Raw genomic sequence first — 26375 nt, forward strand, 5'->3', positions numbered from 1 at the left:
GAGACCCCCAGGTCCCTCCTGGGTCCAGGCAGATCCTTTTGATGCAAACCACGTACTTGCTTGAACCAAGGCCTGTTGGTGGAATCCAGCGACGCAAACAGCCTGCATTCAACAACTCAACGTGGGACATCACCTGCACCAAGCAAGAACCCACAGCCATCTTCTTTGGTGCTCTACTGTACTCTTCTTCTTACCCGAGAATCCACTTTTGCGCCATCTTCTAGGTTGGCAGGCCCACCTGTCCTTCCTGGACTCTTCTTCAACTTCTGGGCTTGGTCTCCTCTCTCCACAGGTCTTCAGGCCCCGGAAACCATCATTTGTTGATTGCAGTCTTGCTGGTTCTTGCAGAATCTCTTATCACAACTTGTAGTGCGTCCTGAGAAAACCTGCTGTACTTTACTCCTGCTTTCTTGGGCTCTGGGGTGGGGTGCTTTACTTACCTTTGGTGGTTTCCTACACTCCCAGGCCCCCTCTACACCCTACACTTGCCTAGGGGGGAATTTGTGATTTGCATTCCACCATTTTAGTATATGGTTTGTGTTGCCCCTAGGCCCTTTGCAATCTATTGTATTTTCTACTGTTTGCACTATTCTATGACTGTTTACTTACCTGATTTTGGTTACTAGTGTATAAATTGTGTATAATACTTACCTCCAGAAGGAGTATTGCCTCTAAGATATATTTGGCCTTGTGTCACTAAAATAAAGTACCTTTATTTTTGGTAACACTGAGTATTGCCTTGTATTGTGTGTAAGTACTTTGTAACTATAGTGGTATTGCAGGAGCGTTGCATGTCGCCTAGTTCAGCTTAAGCTGCTCTGCTACAGCTACTTCTAGACAGCCTAAGCTGCTAGAACACTGCCTACATTTCACTAATAAGGGATAACTGGATCTGGTATAAGGTGTAAGTACCTTAGGTACCCACTACAAACCAGGCCAGCCTCCTACAACCATATACCCAGGGCCTATAAATGAAGTGCTACCAGAGGGCCTACATTACTTATTGTGCCACACACTTAAGTGGCACTTTAAAACTTTTCCCAGGCCTGCCATTGCAGCCTGAAGTCAGAGTCCCACTTCCATGTCGACTAGGCATTTAAAACCCCTTGCCAAGTCTTAAACTCCCCTTTTATTACTTATGTCACCCCTAAGGTAGGCCGTAAGTAGCCCATAGGGCAGGGTATTGTGTAATTAAAAGGTAGGACATGTACATTTTTGTTTTACATGTCCTAGTAGTGAAAAACTCCCAAGTGTGTTTACTCTCTACTGAGAGGCCCACGCCTCCCATATGGTAACATTGGGGATTCCTTATTCAAATGTATACGTTTTAATTCCTAAACTAAAGGTAGTAGATATTTAATGTTTGGTACCTATGAACTTGTAATGATAAACCCGTTTTAATGGTAAAGTTGGCTTTATTATCACAAGCTTGAAAATGCCACTTTTAAAAAGTTGGGATTTTCATGCCCTTAGCCCTCTGACCCTTTAATGTACCTTACGCCACATGACTGGGTGTAACCGACAGTTGGGACTTGTGAATTCACTACAGACAGTCAAATAATATGGGCATTAGCAGAGCCTGAATGGGCCATTAACTGATTTGATGGGGGCAGAGCTAAGCACAGCCCCACTTGCAACTGAATAGGCTGGGCTCTGCCACCACACAATAGGCTTAACGACTCTGGGGCATATTTATGAGCCCCTAGCGCCACCGTAGTGTCACTTTTTGTGGCGCTCCGATGGCACTAAGCACTGCGCCATATTTACAAGGTGCATTAAGCCAGTTTTTTTGGCTTAACTCCAAGTTTTAAATACGACCCCTTCACACTCAGCCCTTTGCATGGAAGGGGCGTGCAATGGATGTTGCTCTGGGCGTGCCACCACAACACCCATTGCATTTTGACTCTGCCTCAGATTTACGAGTTTTCGTAAATCCGAGGCAGCGCTAAAATGTAACATCACCCCAGGGGTGGCGTTAGCAAGGCACAACGAGGAGGAATACTTTTATTCCTCCTCGTTTTTTGCTTTTTCTGTGTGTGCTGCATTCTGCAGCATGCATAGAAAGAGCAAAATGCCATCCACGATTGTTTATGTGCGGGAAGGTGTCCCTTCCTGCACATAAACAATCATTTTAAAATGATGCTTTGGCACTTCTGTGAATGCCAAATCGCCATTAGTGATTGTTTATGTGCAGGAAGGGACACCTTCCCACATATAAACAATCACACCCCTCAACGCAGACATCCTTGACCCATGGTGCAAGGATGCCTGTGTTGGCACTGGCAGCTAAATTTAGTGCCAGCACAGGGGACAACACAGGTGTACGCCATATTCAATTAAATACGGCACATCCCTACACTGTGAAACTGACGGAGCGCGGCGCTGCCCATTTTGGCGCAGTGTCACGCTATGTCATTTTCCTATAAACATGGGCCTCTGTACTGTCAGTGCAGTCAGCTAGGAGCCAGGGCAGTAGAGGCAGGAAATTCCTAGAACTTCAGAGAACTCTTTTGGAAACTTCTCCCACCTGCTAGGATCAGGACACCAGGGTATAAAAAGAGCACTCATAGACCTACTCCCCAGTTCACTACTGGACCTGTAGAAGGACTCTCAGAGGACTGCTTGCTGCTGTGTACTTTGCCAGACTGCTGCTGTACCTGGAAGGACTGCTTTGCTACCTGGAGCCTGCTTGGGAACTTCAGAGACCAGACTTGCTACAGAGCCAGGACTCCAGAAGTGACTCCAAAGACTAGTTCAGCTGGTCTCCTGTTTTGAGCCACAGTGACATGACAGGCTCCCACCATCTTAAACCTGTACCTGGACCCAGCCTGAGTGAGTCTTACACCCTCCAAGAGGTCTCCCTCCACTCCTGGACCCTTGGTTGTGGTGCTAAAGGTGCGCATGTGGCCATTTTCCAGAAGTGAGTACTTGCTATTTTGAGCCTTAAACTTTAAAAAATCATAACTCTGTTTCTACTAATTGGACTTTCATGGTTTTGGTTTGGGATTTTTATTATGTTGTTTTTTTGACTGTGTTGCTGTTTGTGTACTGCATAAATACTTAACACATTGCCTGTAAGTTTAGCCTGATTGCTGCTTTTTGTGCACAGCTACCCAGAGCTAAGCAGAGTGTTAGTGACTGTTTGTGGTTCACCATGCAAGGGCTTGTGGCTGTGCTTGGCCAGGGTTCATACCCCAGTCAACCAACAATCAAATTTCTCAGTTTTCTAATGAGCCTTACGTTAAGTGAGCTAAGTTATGTATGGACATGCATAAAACATGGCATAACAGTAAAAGCATTTCAAATTGAAAATTAATCATTTGAATAATAATGCATTTAAAAGCATAATATATTGTCATGATATAAACACTTTCTAGGAATATATGAGTGTTGATAAAACAAAGTTAGCCAGTAAGCCTGGTATTGTTAAACCTGCCAGCCTTAGGGTGGTCTTACCCCCCGAACATTTTGCCTGGTTGCTTCAGATTTTTGCTGTATCGTTTTGTTGGCCTTAGGACTCTGCAAACGTTAGCACTGCTGACCAGTGCTAAAGTGCATGCGCTTCTCCCCTAAACATGATAATATTTGTGTATCCACAGCTGGCATATTTAAATTACTGGTATGTCCCTTATAAAGTGGTATACCATATACCCAAGGCCTATAAATTAAATGCTACTAGTGGGTCTGCAGCACTGGTTGTGCCATCCTCACAAGTAGCCTTTCAAACCTGTGTCAGGCCTGCCATTGCAGAACCTGTGTGTGCAGTTTCACTGCCACTTTGACGTGGCATTTAAAACCTCTTGCCAAGCCCAAAACATTCCTTTTATTACATGTCGGTAAACCCCTAAGGTGGTCCCTAGGTAGCCCATTGGAAAGGGTTCTATGTTATTAAAAGGAAGGTCATGTACTTTTAAGTTTTACATGTCCTGCTAGTAAAAAAAACAACGTTGTTTTCTACTACTGTCAGGCCTACCCCTCTCAGAGGCTAGCAGTGGGAATTCCTTAATATACTTTAAAGATGTAATTCCTGATCAGAAAGGAATAGCTACATCATGTTTCATATCATTTGAATGGTAGTGATAAATCCTACGTACTAGTAAGGTTGGATTTAACATTACTATTGTAGAAATTCCACTTTTACAAAGTGGGCATTTTTCTGCTCTTACCACTCTGTGTGCCTTGCATCTCGTCTCCAATACATATCTGGCAGAGGTGACAGCTACACTTTGTGCATTCCCTCTCGACAGCCACAAACACCAGAAGGTTAGCTGTGTCTAAGCAATCATCTGCATTCATCTGCATCTTGGTGGGCATTCCCGGGGAGGAAAGGTAGAAGGGAGCTGACACTTACACTTGAATAGGGAAGTACCTGTCCCCACCTAAAAGGGCTGACTACCTCCTACTGATAGTCTGAATCCATGATTAGGAAAAAGGATCTCTGTGCACTTCAAAGACCTTGCTTTGAAGTCACCCCCACATCAAAAGCACTTTTGGGTATAAGTACTGTGTCTCTGACCCCTCAATTACAAACACCTCTGGATCTTGAACTGAACCCCTACCAGAAGACCTGCTGGGCTGCTTAAAGGACTCAACTGGATTGCTTTTCTAGAAGGACTGCTTTTCTGTGTGTAGCCCTGCTGCCCTCTGACTCTGTTGAAGGAGAGCTGGACTCTGTCTTCTGCCAGGTGATCTTCAAGGACTTGTCCCCTGTTCAAGAACTCTCAGGCACAGCAAAGACTTTGTTTTTCTTTAAACAACAGCTTGGTGTTATGTGTCGTGCCTGAGAGACAGTGGAGTTTGTCAATGATCAGCGCTTCATGCCCAAGTGACAGCAGAGTTTGTCTACAATCTGCACTTCTTTTCCGATTCACAGCAGGGTTTGTCTACGAGCAGTGCTTCATGTCCAATTGACAGCAGAGGTTGTCGCGAATCAGCGCTTCATGTCAGAGTTACATCACAGTTTGTCTACAATCAGCACTTCATGTCTGATTGGCAGCAAAGTGTGCCCAGGAGCAACACTTCATAACTGCACTGATTGAAGTCACCGCACTCCTTCCTAAAACCACTGCAACCAGTCCACATATTAAAAATCCACACTGTGTGCGTGCCATGCCGGATAGCCCCCTCCCACCATAGAAACTCAACGACACAGGCCCTGCATCTAAGGTACCTTAGTTGCAGGACCTGTGGGTGCCCATCGTGAGCCTGTGCTCTCTCGTGGCAAGCCATACTGGTGAAAATACCTCGGTCTCAGGGATAGAAGATAAACATTGGATTACTAGTGACTTTTGGGTCAAGTCTCCCTAGGGAACCTCTGAGAAACTGATGTCGCAATACCCAGTCTACACAACCGCAACCAACCTTTTCGAAAACAATAGTGACCTTTCAGCACTGTTTCGCAACTATGCCTAAAAAACATATTGTGAGGTCCACCGATTGGATTTTCTTGTCATTTTGGTCTTGACACTTTTATAATACAATCTATTTTATAAACCTGTGTGGAGTCTTTATTTGTGGTGCTTTCATTGTATTACTGGGTGTATGTATTGCACAAATGCATTACACATTGTCTCTTGAGATAGGCCTGACTTCTCTGTGCCACGATACCAGCACAGGTTATCTCTAAGTGTGTATCTAGCTTACCCTGACTGGAAGTGGTGGGTCCTGAATGTACAGGGTGCATACTCTAACAAAGAGAAACCGAAGTTCTAACAATCTTCATATATGCATGTGTCTTAATTTAAAAAATATAAAAGTTGAAGTCTGATAGAAAAACTGTCCAAGTATGTTCTTTGTTATTTTATTTTAAGAAAAAGCAAGAGCAGATCTTTTCCTTTCATGATAAAGTTTTTACACCTATTTCTTTCCAATAGGCAATGGTATGCAGTTCATCGGTTTGTCTCATGGGGGAACACCATTAGTGTTTACTCCATGACAAGAATGGTCTGGAGAATGTGACTATCAGGAGCCTCACCCACTCACACGGGTGGCATGCTTCATCATCAGGCAGTTCCTCATTGGGCCGGTGCTGCAATGCCCAATACACCCCTCAAGGAGGGTCTTTTCTGGTGATCTTTTATAATGATTTTCTGTAGCAAACCTGTAGTAAGGCTGCTGAGAGTGTAGATTGGAGAAAAAATTAGTGAAATGCTTAAAATCACTAATGGCCACCTAATGACTATTATAGTGGTGCTTCTTGTCATGGTTAAAAACAGAGTGAAACTAGACAGGAAATAATGTTCCTTCTTATTTATCTCAAGGAATCAAGTTAATTACGGGCTAGCATGTTTCTTGCCAAAAACGGACTCACCAAAGATCTGCGGCAACTCATCAGGACCATCAAATAACCCAATCTATGGGGAATTGGGACAGGTGTCCAAATTGGGGAAGTGTCCAACCTAAAAGACCACCTGTATGGTTTAGCTAAACCAATACCTCTTATAAGTAATGAAGAAATGAGGAAGAATCCGAACCAGACTAAAAAATATAAGATGAAAGGCATGTCTTTTTATGCATCCCTATCAAATATTATCTTTGTAAATGCACCATGTAGATAACATGAGAGCATTCAGCTTGGATGCAAAACATCCTGATAGTGGCAAGTAATCCCGGTATATGGTGCCACCAGGAATTACAACCTGAACAAAACAAACACATAACAAGTAGAATAAGTCACCCAAACATCAGCGTCAAGCATAGTGAAGGGACGCAAGTAAGTTATCTGTTATATATTAGCCTATTGGAGTAATATACAGGCCACTTAAGTATTGCAGGGATAATCACGCTTTGTGTGGTCTCTGTGGGCCAATAAGTAAAATGTGGATAACATCAAGCCTCGTTTACTGAAAGCCGAGGGTCAGGAACAAAAAAGGCAAGAGCAGTAATTGCCTGAAACCTACACCTTCTCTGCAATCCTGGAGTTGTCCAGGAAGGGCAGGTTGTGGCTTAAATCATCTCCATCCATCTCTGCCATGTGTCTGCGCATATGGGCGGGGCGCATAGAAATGTGCGGGCATTATGCAGATGTGCTGCATGGAGACTAGTGGACTACAAGGGTGGCAGAGTGCCCGCCATGTTGGACATATGCTTTTCCACTAAATCGGATCAACAAAAATCTCACGAAGTGTAATAGTCTGTCAAAGTGTGATATTGAAACATACCCGTTACCACTGAAAACAAAATGTAATGGTACCTCAAAGATAGTGTGGTGTTGGAACAGAATACTGTGGTAATTAAGGAAATGAGGCTCAAAAAGACTCCGCCATTTCTAACAGTCGTGCTGAAAAAAGGGGCACTAGATTAGATAGGTACTATGTAAAATCAGATATGTGGAGGTCAGTAGTGGGAATGTAATGGTAGTTAACAAGGCCAAACTGGCGGGGTATACTGAAGTCAAAGATGTCAAACATTGCACAAACAGCAAGATATGCTGTAGTGATGAATCTTGATCAATGCAGAGATAGCAAGACATACTAGAGTGATCAGTTTTGATCCAGTTCACTCCAAGGGATGTCATGTCATCATTCCGGCCATATGGGACTACAGACTGGACACCCCGTGGTGTCCTCTGTAAAGCACAGTTTTTTATTTGCACATTGCTGTGTCTCCAGAGCTACCCAATTAATGTCATCAGCAGTGTAGTTTATGTCTAGGAAGTGTGCACTCATTTTGGTGGTTATCCTTCTACATATTATGCTACATCTCTGTTGATTTATAAAGATTTTTATGGGTGTTGTGATCATCTATATATACTTGAGTCCACATGGACACCTGATCATATAGATGCTGTTCTTTGTGTTACAATTCTTCTGACTCATCAATGTCCATCTGTGTGCATTGTCGAAAATTATCTCTTCGGTGGGTTTTGTCAGATGGCAGACACAACGATTACCACATGGGTAATGACCTGTGGCTAACCCCATAGGCTGCTTTGTTCTTTCTCTGGTGAAGAATTTGGTCTAGTATGCACCCTCATATCTCTCAGATTACTGGTCCATTTGAAAGCAAACAGGGGGATAGGTATATTGAGGGAGCCAGTTTTTGATTCTATTGGAGTAGGCGGTGTAGGTAGTCACACATGTTAGTCTGTTGTCAGGTTCTTTTGTTTTAGTCTTAAGGAGGGCTTCACAATGGTTATTCCTGGCCCTTTTCTGAGCCATGTTAATCTTATGTGAGGGATAGTTCCTCACTCTCAGGTTGTCTGCCAAAGACATAGCTTGTTTGTCAAAGTCTGTGATTGCGCTACAGTTTTGGCGGATCCTCTAGAATTGACCAAATGGTAGGTTATCCCTGAGGGCCCTAGGGGGATGACTGTCATAATTTTCCTAATCCTTATCTTCACTTGAGGATATTCTGTACCTCCACACTCAAGGTACTTCCTTGGGAAGCACCTTTGAGCCAAGTTTGTCCTGCCTCTATATTTCCTACTTTGAGGAGGATTTTTTTCTCTGTAGTGATAACACATCAATCACTCAATCACTCAGTACTTGTATAACGCAGCTTTTCACCTGTGAGGGTATCCAGGCAATGGGCTGCTAGGCTCAGTCAAAAGACAGGTCTTAAGTTTCTTCCTGAAGTCTGTCAATGAGGGTGATGTTCAGAGGTGGAGAGTGAGGGCATTCTAGGACTTGGCGGCGAGGTGAGAGAAGGAGCGGTATCACTGCAATGGCGAGGGACTTGGAGTGAAAGTTTCTGGATGGTTGGTGAAAGTTCAGGCGGTGGTGCATGCCCTCTGGTCCTTGGTTGTAGAGGGCTTTTTAGGTGTATGTCAATAGTTTGAATTGACATCTTTTATGGATGGGAAGACTGAATTCTGTATCATCTGAAGCCTTCTCATGAGTTCTGTGGTGGTTCCTACATGTGCTGCCATAGTCCAGACGGCTCGTGATTCGGGCTTGCATGACTGTTTTTCTTGTGGTTATGAGGAGCCATTTGAAGATTCTTTGGAGCATGAGAAGACTGTGGATGCAGGCAGAGTAGACTGTGATGATCTGTCATTTCATGGTGAGTTTGTGTTAGAAATGGGGTCTTGAGTTGGCAGAGGTATACACCCTAGTCCAAGTAGGGACCTCAATCCTAGTCAGGGTAAGTCACACACAATCTGAATTATCCTGTGCCCACCCTCTAGTAGCTTGGCACTGAGCAGTCAGGCTTAACTTAGAATGTAATGTGTAAAGTATTTGTGCAATAAATTATACAGTAACACAGTGAAAACACCACAAAAATACACCACACAAGTTATAGATATTAGTTATCTGAATAAAATAAGGTCAAAGCGACAAAGATCCAATAAGAACAAGCTGAAGAATCACTTTAAAAAAGTTTAAGAGTCTAAATCTTTAGAAATAAACAGCTGTCTCTTTGTTACCTGGTATGCATAAAAAATAACGATGCACGGAGACTGCAGAGGAAGAGATGTGTGGAAAAATAAGGTGGTGTGTCAAATTTTCCGATGCGGCACAGAAGATGCATGCATGGGCTTGCGTTGTTTTTCGGCACGCAGTCTTGGTTCCTCACTGCGATGCAGGGATATCTTTATGCTCAGGGTTGATGCCTGAAAATACTTGATGCGCTGGAAGAAGGCATGGGTGCTGCGTCAATCCGGTAGGCGATGTGTCTAATTTTTGCGTGGCAAGGCAGGCGTTGCGTTGAATTTCCACTCTGGAAGTCGGGCTAGGCCAGCAGGGCAGCAGAGCAACAGCAGGGCAGCAGTCCTTCTCATCAAGGCAGTCCAGATGAGTCCTTTGGGTGCGCGTGCAGGTGTGTATATGTGCGGAGGGGCAGGAGAGGGAGGGAGAGGGTGGGTAAGGGCTCTGGGGAGAGGGAGGGTGGCGGGGGAGACCCCTATCAGTGCCAGGGAAGCGATTCCCTGGCACTGGTAGTGCCTACCGCCATGGTTTTCGTGGCGGTAAGTTTGGCACGAAAACCATGGCGGTAGGCCGGGTAATAATCCTGAGGGTGGGATTGTGACGGCCGCCGGGCTGGAGACCGAAGTCTCCAGCCCAGCGGCCGTTACCACCCTGGCGGTCGGTGTGTTAAAGTGGCGGTCTTTGATGGCGGTTACCGCCAGGGACAAAATCTCATTTGTTTTACTGCAGGCCTGTTGCCGGTGTTAACGCCGCTCTAACACCGGCCGCCAGGGTTGTAATGAGGGCCAATATGTTTTAACAGTACCAATTTTTATAAGAAATGTATGAATAGAAGCAGCTGGCATTTCTCAAATAGAACAATGGCATAGAAGAATATCTTTTTGTACCCAATCATTCCATCATCTAGTTCCATCTGTATTTCTTTATCACAGGGCTCCCTGGTTCATATGCTGAAAGAAGTTCGACCTACCATGTTCTTTGGGGTACCGCGTGTTTGGGAGAAGTTCCAAGAAGTGACAGAGGGCATGGCTAGCTGCAACTTTATGAATGGGTATGTTCCAGAGGCATGATAATGTTTTATATTATCCATGTTGGGGAGCATAGTTTGTGATTGTTACATGAGGTGCACTTGGGCGAGACAGTGGCTATTGGACAGTATCATGTGAATACTGTTGTTGATCACCAGTGTCTCAGAGCATCATTACCTATTGCACTCTAAATAGATGACCAGGTACACATTTTTGGACACATGCCTCTCTATGGTTAGCTAGATATAGCAGTTAAGGCTTGTTCAAGATGTGGTATTATGTTTGAAATGCAGATGTTGTCATAGATCACAATAACAAGGCAGTCTAGAGTATTCAGTAAACATCTGTTCTGTGGTCAAGATGCAACCCAAAACTTTTTTATAATTCTTACACAGCAACACACGATGAACCAAATAAAATGATCACCTATGGCTACTGGTATACTAAAGGATCAGGTTATAGATATTTGCTTTTGTTAGAACGCAGCCTCCTACCATAGCTTCATTTGCATGTACTAGGCACAGATGCCCAAAGAAGAATGTTACAATGTAGCAAGAAAGCCTGTTTTGTGATAGTCTATTGGTGTCCTGCTGTGTAAAGAGGGACAAGCCAGAGAATGTTATTGCAGGCTTAAGGGAGTCTGCAGTGTTCAGCATATCCCAATGACTGTCTACAAAAATATGAAGTAGCTTTCTCAAGCACAGGAATATACAAACCCATGTCTCAGTGTCACCAGGACTCTGATACATGGGTTTGGACAATGAGTAAGAACATGGTATACACTTTAGAAAGAGACCACTTACAGATTCAATTATTCTTCAAGCTAATTTTATAGACTACTAGTCCTTGGATCAGACTAATGATCAGGGTAGACTCTCAAGCAATTTTCATCACACCCAGTAGATTTCTCCTGGCCCCCAAGCAGGGCAGGTTTACCAGCTGACCTTTTGGAGTTGGGAAATATGCACGTCTCATGATTTCAGACGAAAGGCAGATGGGTAGCGCTTAGCAGAAAAGCACTACATGTTGTCTATAGAAGTTATGGGGATATATTGACTTTCTTTTGCTGTATATCTAGCAGGAAATATTTCCTTTTAAGACTCAGAAAGGCCCTAGTTCCTTTTCTGTTGCCTCATATTCTTCCTAAGAATACAATATTTTAGGTGTAGAAGCAAATCTTTCAGTTGCCACCAGTAGTATTTACTCTCCTTTTGCAGGAAACCTTTGTAGTGTCAAGTAATTGGTTAATAGACCCAGTCAGAGTACCACGTTAGACACAATCTTGATTTACCAAGCTATTTTGGTCAGACCTGTTGAAGTGAGGAGTTCCACAATAGCGCTGGAGTGAAACAGTCTTTAATATTTATAAAGACAAGCTTTAAGTATTAAAAGTAGTATTACGAATGGCACAGAGGGAAGAGAAGACGTTCACCTCAGTCCGTTGGTATCATGTGGAATGCCGAGACATCAGCAAGCTGTGTCAGAGGATTCCACATGACACAGCGGCATTCTATGCCACATCACAACATCTCCCCCCTTTCTTTAATTTAACATTGTTCTTAATACATTTAGAATAAATAAAACAATACTATAAATATAAACAAAACTGTCTTACTGAAATTGAACAAGAGTAACTTATAAACAGCACCTAATAAACTATGTGTAATCAGAGTGAAAAGTAACAAACTACTAAACAAATAATACACACATATATCACTTTCACGACATAATATAATCATGAAATTTAACAGGTTTGCGGCATTCCCGCTTACCCTTCTTCTCAAAAATTTTGTGGGCAATCTTTCTCATACATTCAGGAAAATGACTGGAATCAACTTCTTTTCCATTGGAATGAATGGACAACTTGTGATTACTTCCAGACTCACTTTTAGAATGAACACTGGGATCTAACGCCAAACGCGAGACACCCCACCAATTCCCATCAGCCAGCCTAGCTGCATTTTTACATACCTCTAGAATTTGCTGTGGTTCTCTAAATTTTGACAAGCCTTTTTTGAGTAATAAAGGATCTTTAACTCTTACCCAATCTCCAACCTGGAGATCCTGATTTTTTTTTCTTAACGGTATTGCCCTCAATCTTCGCTTTCCCATTACATCAGAATATTTTTTTGCAATTTGCCACTCCTTCTTAAGATCACACCCCTCATGAAATAAATCAATCATCCAAAAAGGACATAATTCTGTCGTCGCGATCCTCCCCCTCATCAACTCAAAAGGAGTCTTACCAGTAGCAACATGAGTTGTGGTGCGATGAGACCAGATCAATTCTTTAATAGCTTGTCCAACAGGCATGTTGTTCCTAAGGGTTGCTTGTATACATTCCACAAGCACACAATTGAAACGTTCAACAACACCATTACTCTGGGGATTATAGAGAGGAGTTCTGATGTGTTTAATGCCACATCTGTGCAAGAATTGACACATTTCTGTGGATACAAACTGTACCCCGTTATCGGTCATTATTTGTTCAGGCAAACCTTCCCGGCTAAAAACTTCTTTCAGACATTTAATAACACTTTGAGTGGTGGGAACCCTGATAGGCAAAACCTCAACCCACCTGGAAAGGTGATCCACTATAACCATGAAATACCTCATGTCTGGCGGCAGTACATAATATGGTCCAAGAAAATCTAAGCCAATTTTCTGCCATGCCCGAGTTGGCGATGGAACAAAGGAATCAGTCATTCCCTGGGTAACAAGAACCTTGTCACTTACACAACACCTAGGATACTTTTTAACCAACTCCTCAATTTCCTTATCCATACTAGGCCACCAGAAATTTTATCTCAGTTTCCTTTTGGTAATAGTGGAACCAAGATGTCCTACATGTGCTTTAAGAATCAAATCCTTCCTGAGACACTCTGGAGGAATAAGTTTGTCACATCTAATGAGCATGTCACCTTCAACAGATAATTCTTCCGATACCTTCCAATAAGGTTGTAATTCAGGCGGAAGAGTTCTTTCTCTTGGCCACCCAGACTTAACATATTGCATAACTTCACACAACCATTTGTCATCTCGCAATGACTTGATCCAAACATTTTCATCCAAAGTTTCAGCAATACACGCTATTAAGCATTCTTCTACTTCAGTCTCCCATTCTAGTTCTTCCTCATCTAATATGGGAAAACGGGATAAACAATCTGCTCTACTGTTTTTTCCTCCCGGAATATACTCGACAGAAAAATTGAACTCTAATAATTTAGCAGACAAATGAGCAATACGAGCAGTAGAACGTTTAATTTTCTTACCAGATAAGATTTCCACGAGGGGGCGGTGATCGGTTTTTAAGACAAAGTGTCTACCCCAAAGGTACTGTTTAAATTTCTCAGCACTCCAAGCACAGGCAAGAAGTTCCTTTTCAATAACAGAATACTTCAGTTCAACCTCCCTCAAGGTCCTAGAAGCAAACCCAATGGTGCTTTCCTTGCCTCCATCAGAAACTTGTGTCAAAACAGCACCTAATCCATACTCACATGCATCCACTGTTATAATAGTTTTTCTTTCATCAGAAGAAGGTTGTAACACAGGAGAATTGACAATTTGCTGCTTAACCAGTTCAAAAGCGTCATTACACTCTTTAGACCAAAGAAACATTTGTTTCTTTTTAAGAATGGCTCGAAGACACTCAGTGGTCTTGGCAAAGTCTTTTAAAAACTTTGCATAAAATTCCCATAAACTTAAGAAAGAAAGAAGCTGCTCCTTGGTTTTAGGTGCAGGAGCTTCCAAAATGCTTTTCACTAACTTGGGCCTCGGTTTAACCCCCTGTTCCGATAACACATGCCCCAAGTACTCGATCTCCCGCGTCTTGAAGAGACATTTGTCTCCTCTCAAAGTAACTCCTCTATCTTCCAAAGTTTTCAAAACTTCTTCCACAACCCTGTCATGTTCCATTTCAGTGTCAGCAAAAATCAGGATATCATCCTGAAATATGACAACATTGGAACTATTAGGAAAAATGTCAGTCATTAATCTTTGAAAGACAGCAGCAGCTGACGCCAAACCAAAAGGTAATCTACAAAACTGGAAAGTACCATCAGGTGTCACAAAAGCCGTGAGATAGCGTGAGTCAACATCAAGTTCAACTTGATGGTACGCCGATTTGAGATCTAACTTCGTAAACCAACTGGCTGAACCCGCTTTGGCTATGAGATCGTCTATTCTGGGCAACGGGAAACTATCAACCCAAATTGCCTCATTCAGGCTTCTTAAGTCCACACACATCCTAAGGTCTCCAGAGCTCTTCTTTGCTAAGACAATGGGGGATAACCATAGAGTTGCCTCAATCTTTTCTATTATCTCCTGTTCGCACATGTCCCTTAATAAATTGGACAATTCTGCCCTCACGCTAAAAAGAACATTCCTCAATTTATGCTTGACCGGGGTTACTCCTTGTTTCAATCTGATTGTGTGTGTGTAGCTTGTAATTTTACCTAACTTATCCTGGAACAAACGTTTGAATTTTTGTTGCCAGAAATGCTTTGCATCATGTAATGTGTTAATACAATTGGTGTTGCTACAATCAATCACGACAGGTTTCTCCCTTCCCGGTTTAATGACCAATTTAAAATCCGCTTGGTGAATTAAGCCCAACACATTAATGCCTTTTCTTGCTACATACACCTTGCCATGGAGTGTCTTACCAAAAACAGACAATGAAGTAAAAAAAAAACCGACTAAATCAATTTTGCTCCCCTCAAAGGAAAAAGAATATTACCACTCCAAAACTCATTGAATTTTTCTAATGAAACAATAGTAATGCGTGCACCAGTGTCTACTAATAATTTGACAGACACACCACCCACTAGTACCTCAACATCAGGGTCCATTACCACTTTACTAAGAGAGGGATTGTCATCTTTGATAACCAAAACAAGCTCATTGTCATCCTGTTGTGCATTATCCTTATCTCCATCTAGTACACAACGGATGCTACTCCTTTTTCCACCTCTACATACACGTGAGAAATGACCCAGTTTGTTGCAGTTCCTGCATTGTTGATTAACTGCCGGACAGCTCCTGAAAGATGAAACGTGACTTAAAGAACCACATCTGTAACACATAGTTTTAAAGTTGCTTTTGAAAGGTAAAGTATTCCTAGCAGGTGGAGAGCAATCTTGTTTTTTTTTAGTACGAAGCAGTCTCTCGTGATCAAGATTTTGTGTATTCATCACCGCACCTGAAATAGAAACGTTAGACATAGACAATTCCAACTGTTTATCATCCTCCAATGAACATTCAATGCTTTTTGCTATATCAATAGCTTTATCTAATGACGGGTCTTTACATGTTAATAACTTTTCTTGAATTCTTTTCGAAAAACACCTTGCTACCAGTTGGTCACGTATAAGTTGCGAAGTAAAGTTTTCAAATTCACATTTGGCCGCCAGTACTTTTAACGCAGTAATGAAAGAATCAACACTTTCATTAGGATTTTGTGCTCTGGTAAAGAATTTGTACCTATGGACAACTACATTCTTAATCTTAGTGAAATGTTTGTCCAGCTGCGCAACCGCCATCTCAAATTCATCCAACTCCTCATCCTCACGTAATTCATAAGCTGGAAGATGATAAAAAATGTTCTGTCCTTCCACTCCTAAGTGATAGTACATTAAACTTTTTTTTCTTTCCGGCCTGAATTTATGACCGTCTATAGCTCCCAGGTATGCCTTGAATGAACGTAACCATAATTTCCACTCTAAAGGAGGATCACCTGGATCTTGCAAAAAAGGTGATGGTGGTAATACATTCTGCATTTTTTTTTTTAAAACAGTCTCTTCAAAAAACAAAAGAAAAGGAAGAAAAATAAATAAATAAATAAATAATGGACGTTAATACAAATAATATGTATATGTATGATAGACCAAAGAAAGATGGCCGATTTCTATGTAGAAGGGACCAAAGTTGAGAGAAAAAAAAATAGTCCCTCATCTGTGTCAATGACAGGTGAAGTGTCCTTCTTCTATTTTCATTACTCAACAAATGACGTGAAAGCAAGGCAGCGTCGTTTCAATATTGATGGTGGCTCTAAGGTAGCTGAAATGCCGATTAACACAAGGTAGGAGACAACCTTATGCCGTGCGCGCAAACTGAAGAGCTCGCGTTTTAATGTACACGTGCACTACAATACTCGCGTCTCCAGACACGAGCGAAAACACCTGTGCCTCGCGTCTTCAAACACACGCGCTACAATGCTCGCGTCTCCAGACACGAGCTGAGGCACATGTGCCTTGCGCAGTTCACGCGCGCAGCGAAGCACCAAGTAGAAATACCGTTATGCAAACGGTATTCTCCTTAGTACCCTCTGTACCCTTTGTGCCCTCAAATACATACAGGATCGTAGCAATGAGGGAAACACCAAAAAAACAATCCTTGAGATGCCGTTCCACATAAGTCAGTCAAAGAATAAACGATCCCAGGAACACCAAAGTCTTCACACAGCTGGAAGTGGGCTCTTCAAGGACCAGAAACTCGTCGCCAAACTTGAAGTGAGGAGTTCCACAATAGCGCTGGAGTGAAACAGTCTTTAATATTTATAAAGACAAGCTTTAAGTATTAAAAGTAGTATTACAAAGGGCACAGAGGGAAGAGAAGACGTTCACCTCAGTCCGTTGGTATCATGTGGAATGCCGAGACATCAGCAAGCTGTGTCAGAGGATTCCACATGACACAGCGGCATTCTATGCCACATCACAACACCTGTATATAAAATCCTTTGGCCTCTGGGCAGAACATGTATAACAAGCTTTTATTTGGTGCAAGAGAGATGGGCAGATACCCAGTGAAAATCTCCAACTTGAAATGGAAATGATCCAAGCTACGAAACAGATGACCTTTCAGCGACAAGAGGTATATTTTCCAAGGTTAACCATGTCCTTTGCTGGAAGTCAACACACAGATAAAGACATCTGTGCTAGTGTTAACAGAGGGTTTTCTTAGAAACCAAACTAGTACAGAATACACAAGATAATAGTCACAAATATCACAGTTAACATGAAAAAAGAAAACATGAACAATGTAATAGTATGTAAAGAGAACATGCCATTTTGCTAACTCCCTATCCCAATGAGTCTGCGTTAATATGCCAAAATGCTAAAATGGGAAGTGGGATACAGTATTGCATTCTGTTTGCTTAGGTCAGACTTCTCTCTATGTACAAGGCCCTGTGTTTCTGACTATAACTGAGGTAACTGCTAGGACGCCCCTTCTGAGTCAAATTTCTTAGAAGAGAGAATGTGTGCCTCTCTGTTTCAACGAGCTCCGTTCATCCTATTTATAGTGGTTTCACTGGAGGACAGTAAGAAAGTGTATTGTTGATGCACTATGTAAAGAATCTCATTGGAATGCTTATAGTCTTTGTTGATCTTGTGTGGCTCGCTCCCTGTCCAGGAGCTTCTCACAACCCTGATCTTCTCCTTGTCAGAGACCAGCTCCGGCAAGCACAGGGCACACCATTGTTTTTTATTCCTGTGAGGGTCACAATAATAGAGATTCTGCCAGATCTCCTGAGCAGGGCAGGCTTTAGCATTGGTACCGACTGGTGCGACAATCTTTATTGGTGCCACTCCACAACCTCCTTCTTCAAGGATTCCCTCAGTACCACCCTCCAACAGTAACCCTCATCTCTCCATGTCCCCACTCTTGCATTTATTTAATTACTTACACTACTCATCCCAATGTAGGTTGTCAGAGCACTTTACATCACACAGACACATATTATGAAAGACCGTGAATCGTACAAGTGCATACATCAATGTATAAGAAATGTTGCATAGGAGAATTAGGGCTGCAAGGTGTCGAAGGCACATGTCTACCATACGGGACAGGCCTACCATACTGGTAGGAATATATCAATAGTAACTGCTCTGGAGAAGCATAGATAGGCTCACGATTCAAAAAGGTAACATTGTGGTGGTTTGTCTATACTGATAAGAATTACTGTCCAAAGGAACCCTTTTAACAACCCTAAAATGAGAAAAAACAATAAGGTTCTAGAACTATGCCTTGCAGTTTGCATACAGCCCTTTGCTGCAGGTTCATAGCTTATAATGGAAGGATTGTAACGTATGAACAGAAAGTAACAAAGATATCTCTGCAACAAAACTAGTAACCAACTGAGCTATCTACATAAATACAAATATGTAATTTGTTTGCTACACGTCATGCTTTGCAGCAGACACATTAGACCTCAGGACTACTTTATCATGTGTCAAAACTAGACACAAAAAGACTTTACTAGCATAAATTTTAGCCATCAGAGTTATCTTGAAGCTATCCTCCTCTGTAAAAGTCTAGGCACACAAACAACATTGCAAGCATCTCTTATCTCACTCACCTATCACTGCTTCAGAGTGCAAATGGCACCTCTGTGAGCTTGTGCAAATGGAAACTCCTTGAGCTTGATGCCCAGTGAAGCAGCACAGATGGAACCACCCTAAAACCAGCATTGTTCCAGAATTATTCCCAGGTGTCAAGTGAAATGGAAAGATTTAAGGTCTTGCTTCTAATCTGATATACCTGTATTCTGGTTCATCAAAGCTTTTCCAAAAAGGCTCCAAAGTATATTTTTATGAAGTGACAATCCTTATGCAGTTCTTGGGGCATTGTTGGGAAACTCAAGAGAAATAATGGGTGTGTCATATTAAAAATTCATAGCTTTTATAAACTGGAATTAGGGCATGTCTTCCCAGACTATGGGCCTCATTTTAACCTTAGCGGTCGGTGACCGCCAGGGTTATTGTGGCGGTAGTACCGCCAACAGGCTGGCGGTACTGCCAGCCATATCATGACGTGGCGCTTCCGCCACGGTCATACTGCCGGGACCAGCGGTATACCGCCATGGTGGTCCCGGCGGTCGTAATCCACCATGGCATCGCTGCAAGCAGGCCTGCCCTGGGGATTTCGACTCCCCTTACCGCCAGCCTGTCCATGGCTGTAAACACTGCCATGGAAAGGCTGGCGGCAAGGGGACTCGGGGGCCCCTGCACTGCCCATGCACTTAGCTATTAACTGCAGATGCCGCCTGACCTTCCCTTTCTAAGATCTCTGAAAGTGTGAAGCCCTTCAATCAATTACACTAATTCAACCATCAATGTGACATTTTTCTGGGTCAAATGTCTACTTTTTACCATGTCAAGAATGAATAAGAACACAGACAGATAACCGAAATAGTGTCATCTAAATTCACATCTTTTTACCTCTTCATAAGAAAGAGTCTGGGAAGCATACCTTGATGCGCATAATCTATGACATTCTTAAAATTCTGTCAGAAATTCCAGTTTCTGATAAACTTTAATATAGAAGGATAACCACTTGACCACTTGTCAGGAGAAGTCCATTGCCCAGAGTATCGTCCAAGATTCTTCAAGAGACAGTCTTATACCTACTGTCTGCACACTTTGCACTTCACAGATGCTACATCTTGCCTGAAGCTAATAACATTGAGTCCCAGAGGAAGGCTGGTTTACTGCTACTGCAACTAGTGTTTGCCCTTCGCGGGAAACACTATCTTCATGCCTCTGCTGATAAAGACACACTTTACTGTCAACAAGGTATACAGTGTGTCTCATCTCCCTAAGAAACTCTAGACTGCAAATTGTTCTGCCTTCCATGCTCTCTTAATGTAGCACATAGAAGTAGGCAATAGGGTGTCAGGTTATAGATGACAATTTTAATGCCATTTTAACAATGCTGGAAATATGTATTCCCTTCTCCTTCTTTATAACATGCCTTTTTGCTGTCTTCATAATATTATGTATAGTTATTTTAGATGTACTGAGAAACAGATTATTCCTGTAGTAATAAATACTTTTAACTTAAAAATGATCATTCTTCTTAGTACAGTGTGTTTGATATGGTGAACAAGGAAATAAGATTTGTTTCTGTTTCCATTGTGCCCCTGATCCATTTATGTGATTGTTAGTAACCCAGAAGCAACACTTCTATGTCCATTACACATTGAATAGTGATTTACAAGACTACAGTAATCTGTCTTTCACATTCCTCGCTGGTGCATTGAACCGAGTTAACCCATGTCACCCATGGATGGTAAAGCAGACCTTGTAGAATAACACCAAAGTCGTAACTTATGCAACAGTCTTTGGTCTATTTCTCAAAGGCCCCTTCAAGTTTCGCAGGCCCTCACAAATCTTATTTCATTCTGTGCGTGTGGTGGCTTTCAGTTGATTTTAGAAATTATTCAAACTTAAAACCATGACCAGGATTTAGTATGATTTTGCATCAGGCAGTGTCACTTTTTTTGTGTGGACCCTGTTGCAAGATCATTTTTGGCATGGGCTAAGTCATACAGCTTTGCGAGGTTTAGTAAATACAAAGTAAAGCAACACTTTGCATTACTTTGCATCAAAGTGGTGTTACATGGGTGGGGCATAGGCCTTCCTATGCATCCACCCATGTGTTATTGCACAAATGCAGATTTGAAAAGACTTGTAAAACTAGGTTTGAGTCAAAATGGTGCGCTTAACAGGAGAGAAGAGGAGAAATATCTAAATTTTTCTTTGTTTCTGCTTATTTCCATGTTCATTGTATTCAGCAGCACACTTCGACAGAAGAATATGCCTTTAAGGATTGATACTTCCTGCACAAAAATAATCCTGCCTGTAATACATGCACTCTTGCAATATGGAGCAAGGGTGGCTGCTTTGGCAGCATACAGTGTGTCAGCGCAAGTAGAGAGTAAACATTATGTACATATTTCAAAATATGAAGCATTTCTATTTTTTCATGCAATGCAGAGCAGCAAGTTTCCTTGCTGCGCCACTTTGCTTGAAAAACATAGTAAATGTGCCCCCTAGTGCGAACCTGCTGTCAAGTGGCTTCAGAAAAGCCTTTTTTAAATAAAGGAAATCTGCCATTTCATGAGGTGGATTCTGTTGTGGGTCTACAGTTTTGCTTGCTGTGAATTTTAAGCAAGAATTGGTAAAACCAATAGTTTCACACATAACATGCCTTCTAGTGCCTAAGAGTCTTGGGACCAGATGTATCAAAGGGTTTTTCCCATTCTGTGTCAATGGGAAAATGTGTTCGTACATAGGGCCCATAGTGTCAATAGAGAAAACATCAGCAAAAAAGCCTAAAACCTGTTCCCCGCTCCATGCTGTTTGTGCATGCATCACTACACATGCACACACTTGTCATGAGACAGCAACTTTTTTTATATGATAAGATAGTGGATTCCACAGTTTCCTGTTCTGCCTCTGCTTTCTTCATTCTTCTGAACTTACTCCATGGATTTGTAATAATCTGAACAATCATCTTTCTGCATTACAGCAATGGCCGGCAATGGTTAGCGGATAAGCTGATCCTCAAGAATATACAAACTGGCCTGGGCCTTGATCGATGCACTCACTGCCATTCTGGTGCAGCCCCCATCATGAAGGAGACACTGGAGTACTTCATGGGCCTGAACCTGCAACTTATGCAACTCTACGGTATGAGTGAGACCTTCGGGCCATATATGGTGTCTGTGCAGAGCAACTTCCGCATTGGCAGGTCAGTGAATCCTGCTTCTTCACAGAGCAGCGACCAAAGGCATCTTATTTAACTATAGGTCACTGGTTAAGTGTATGATACCATAGTGACATTGAAGATAATACAATATAGAGTTGACAACAGGTTGTTCAGACTCTTGGTTGATAGAAACGCTTGGACTGATTTTGCTCTTTTGATATACATTTTGTTAAGACTCAAAACCATAAACACCACACACTCACAATATTAAATTTTTTCCAACACCAACTTAAGTAATAATGAAAGTGACATGTTTTATCAATACAATTAAACACTACAAATTTCCCAATCAGTATCACACTCAATCGTAAAGTCAAAAACAGGTCAGCATTAGCCTCCTCAAAATATTCAACTACAACAAACACAATCAACAGACTCAGTGCCCTCTAGACAACCAGTGCAAGGTCCTCTAACAGCCAGCAAGGGAAATTGACAAACTCTGAGTAATGCTATGTGTTGTTCCTATCAGGTGAAAAATTAGAAAAGACAAATTGACTACATCTCTCAAAGCAACATCAGTATACATATCATCAATGTACATAGACAGATTTCAGTTCTTTTGTTTAACGCATAGGTTTTATTTAACTGATCTCCTACTTCACTAACAGTAACCCTATTCACAGGCGGCCAACCCACTCTGTTCACAGACTTCAGGCAAGGGCAATGCTCAACCAGTGGGCAGTCCCTACTATTCACAGCCTCTGATCATCTGAAACATGGGCATACTGTAACTAACCAACCTTCCATTTGGCCAGTTACCAGCTACACATCCAGAAAACAAGGTTATTCCAATTCTGATAGCTAGTCGTTCAAACAAATCTGTCACATGGTGCTTGCAATTTTAGCAATCAAAGTTTTTGACCTTTTCTTGAACTTCATCTCTCCACATTAATTGTCAGATGTGCATGAATCCTGAGATCCATGCCCTGGTCTTAATTTGGCAAGGACTAAATATGTAAATTCCTGATAAATTGAAGTAAAATATCAAATTAACATTCTCTCTCCTCTTTGCATCAAGCCATGCCCCTCCCTGTGAGAAACTGGGTTGTTGGGTGACTGGGTTGTGAGACCTGGTCAAGCAACAGCCACAATCCCTTGCAGGGTAAACCACAAAAGTCAAAAATTTAACATGTGATTAACCCTGGGTAGCTAGGCACAAAAACAGTCAGGCTAAACTTAGAGGCAATGTGTTAAGTATTTTTGCAGTACACAAACAACAGCAACACAGTGAACAAAAAACACAATAAAAATCCCAAACCAATTTGGAAAATTAAACAAATGTTTATAAATTATGTGACACCAAAACCTTGAAAACCAACTAATAGAAACAGAGTTCTACATTTCTAAAGTTTAAGGTTCAAAATAGCAAGTCCTCCGTTTTGGAAAATAGCCACCTGGGCACCTTTAGCACAACAACCAAGGATCCAGGAGTGGGTGGAGGCCTGTTGGGGGTGCAAGACTCACTCAGGCTGGATCCAGGTGCAGGTTTAAGATTGTGGGAACCTGATATGTCCCTGTGACGCAGACCAGGAGGCCAGCTAAACTAGCCCTTGGAGTCACTTCTGAAGTCCTGGGGGCAGGTGGTGATGCAGGGCTTTACAGCAGGGCTGACCTCTGAAAGTTCCAAGCAGGCCCCAGGCAGCAAAGCAGTCCTTCCAGGTACAGTAGCATCCTCGCAGAGTGTGCAGCAGGTCACTATATCAGGCAATCCTCTGAGAGCCCTTCCGTAGGTTGAGTAGTGAACTGGGAAGCAGGTCTGAAAGCCCTCTTCTTATATCCTGGTGCTCTGCTCCTAGTTAGGTGAAGTTTCCAGGAAGGTTCTCTGAAGTTCCAGGATGAATTTCTGCCTCCCCGGCCCTGGCTCCTAGCTGGCTGCACTGACAATAGAGGGTTGCTAAGCCTATTGTGTGGTGGCAGAACACAGCCTATTCAGTTGCAAGTGCAGCTGTGCCTAGCTCCGCCCCCCTTCAAGTCAGTTAATGGCCCATTCAGGCTCTGCTAATCCCACTATTGTGTGACTGTCTGGGATGAATTCACAAAGTCTCAACTGTCAGTTACTCTCAGCCATTTGACTTAAGGCAGGCTGCAAGCACAAAGGGCTAAGGGAAGGAAAATGCCAGCATTCTAAAAAGTAAATTTCAAACTTGTAATGACAAATCTGATTTTAACATTAAAGAGGGTTTATCATTACAAGTTCATAGATAGCAAACGTGAGAAATCAACCACCCCTGGTTTAAGAACGATAACTTATTAATTTGAAAAAAGAATCCCTAATGTTACCCTATGAGAGTGGTAGCCTCACAGTAGTGAAAAACACATTTGGAAGTTTTTCACTACTAGGTCATTTAAAACTAAAAGGTACATGTCCTACCTTTTAATTACACAGCACTCTGCCCTAAGGGCTACCTAGGGCCTACCTTAGGGGTGACTTATTTGTAATAAAAGGGGTGTTTAAGGCTTGGGCAAATGGTTTTCAATGCCAAGTCGACATGGCAGTGGGATACTGCCTTCAGGCTGTACTGGCAGGCCTGGGACATGTTTTGAAGTGCTACTTAAGTGGATGGTGCAGTAAGTGCTGCAGGCCCACTGGCAGCATTTAGTTGGCAGGCCCTAGGTATATGTTATGCCACTGTACAAGGGACACACATGTAAATTAAATATGACAATCAGGTGTATGCCAATCAAACCAAGTTTTAATTAGTGAGCACGAGCACTTTAAACACTGGGATGCAGTGGTAAAGTGCATAGAGTCTTAAGGCCAACAAGCAAAAATACAGCAAAAGGCAAAATTGAGGGAAGACAAAATGTTTGGGGGTGACTCTGCATAGTAGGCCATTTCTAACACCCCTTAATAAATGCATCTCATTAAAACAGTAAGAGGTTGAACAGATTTATTAAGCAACACAAATGTTATGCAGACATAAAAAAATGTATTGTTCTCCCGGCTTTTAACTTTTCCCTTCCTTTGTTGGATCTGCATGAATCTTGCACATGCAGATCTAGACAGAGAACAAACATGCTGAACATCTACCTAAGTTCATTTAAATTCATAACAGGTTGCCAAGGGTATTAGCAAATGAAAACTGTTTTGATCCTCCTTTATAGCTGTTTCATTACCTCTAGATCTGCTTAAATGTAAGAATGCATTGAATAAACTAAAGATAGATAAACATCTGCTAAATTTAATCATGCAGTACTAAAGATACAGGCACATTAAAAAAACAGATTGTGGACTATCAGGAGTTAACCATTTTAAGTTCACCATTAAATTGTTGTTATAGTAATTTCTCAAAAACTACTGAACAGATTTACAACAAACCAAGAAAAGACACATCATTGAGTAATATTTGCACAACAATTACCATGCCACTCCTTCAGCACAAAAAGAATGGAAGCTGCACCCACCCTGGACCAATTTGAGTAAAACATCTATTACCTGAATGTTCAGCAACAGATTGTTAGACCTGGCAACCTCTGTGTGGTTTCCCCTTTTTTTTGCCTCTGCTTCCTGTGTTTTTGACGGTGTGCTGGACTGGTTTTGGTATTCTGGGCACTTTATCACTGCTGACCAGTGCTTAAGTGCAAGTGCTCTCTGTGTAAACTGTATGTGTAATTGGCTTTTCCGTGATTGGCATATCTGATTTACTAGCAAGTCCCTATTAAAGTGTACTAGAGGTGCCCAGGGCGTGTAAATCAAATGCTACTAGTGGGCCTGCAGCATTGATTGTGCCACCCACATGAGAAGCTCTACCCACCTGCCAGGCCCAAATGTTCCCTTTTTGTACATGTGAGGCACCCCTAAGGTAGGCTCTAGGTAGCCTCATGGGAAGGGTGCAGTGTATGTTAAAGGTAGGACTTGTACTGATGTGTTTTACATGGCCTGTTACTGAACTACTGCCAAATTTGTTTTTCACTATTGCAAGGCCTATCTTTCACGCAGGTTAACATGGAGGCTGCCTTTAAATATCTTTTAAGGGCAGTTTCCCATTGGGAGGAGATAGAGATTTGGAGTCTGAGGTCCCTGAACTCACAATTTAAAAATGCACCTTTTGGCAAAGTTGTTTTTTAGATTGTCAGTTTGAAAATGCCACTTTTAGAAAGTGGATATTTTGGGGGCCATTATGACTCCAGCTGTAAAAACCGCCTACCGCCGCGGCGACGGCCGCCAAAAGACCTTGACCTTGACCTTGATCCGGCCGATGACCACAGCCGGATTTCCGCCAGAAGTATGGCAAAAATCCGGCTGTGGCCATGTCGGCGGGTGGCCGCCAAAAGACCGCCGCCGGCCGTATTATGAGAATAATACGGCCTGTCGGTGTTCTGCTGGTGGACGCTGCTGGTGGCAGCAGCGGCACGTCCTGTCTCCTGCCGTAGGACCCCCTGACTACCGGTAAGTCGGGTGCTCCGACAGGGGAGGGGGTGGGAGGTG

At 42.4% G+C, this 26375-nt stretch overlaps 1 protein-coding gene across 1 annotated transcript in view; it reads left to right on the forward strand.

Annotated features, from left to right (window-relative positions):
- LOC138250906 (long-chain-fatty-acid--CoA ligase ACSBG2-like) overlaps nucleotides 1-26375 on the forward strand; it is a 306186-nt gene that overhangs the window by 112368 nt on the left and 167443 nt on the right. Inside the window, exons 8-9 of the mRNA XM_069205604.1 lie at nucleotides 10301-10419; nucleotides 21707-21928. Of these exons, the coding sequence (XP_069061705.1) occupies nucleotides 10301-10419; nucleotides 21707-21928 (341 nt within the window). The remainder of the gene's footprint in view (nucleotides 1-10300; nucleotides 10420-21706; nucleotides 21929-26375) is intronic.

This window comes from Pleurodeles waltl, chromosome 1_2 (assembly GCF_031143425.1).
Source record: "Pleurodeles waltl isolate 20211129_DDA chromosome 1_2, aPleWal1.hap1.20221129, whole genome shotgun sequence".
Lineage (NCBI taxonomy): Eukaryota > Metazoa > Chordata > Amphibia > Caudata > Salamandridae > Pleurodeles > Pleurodeles waltl.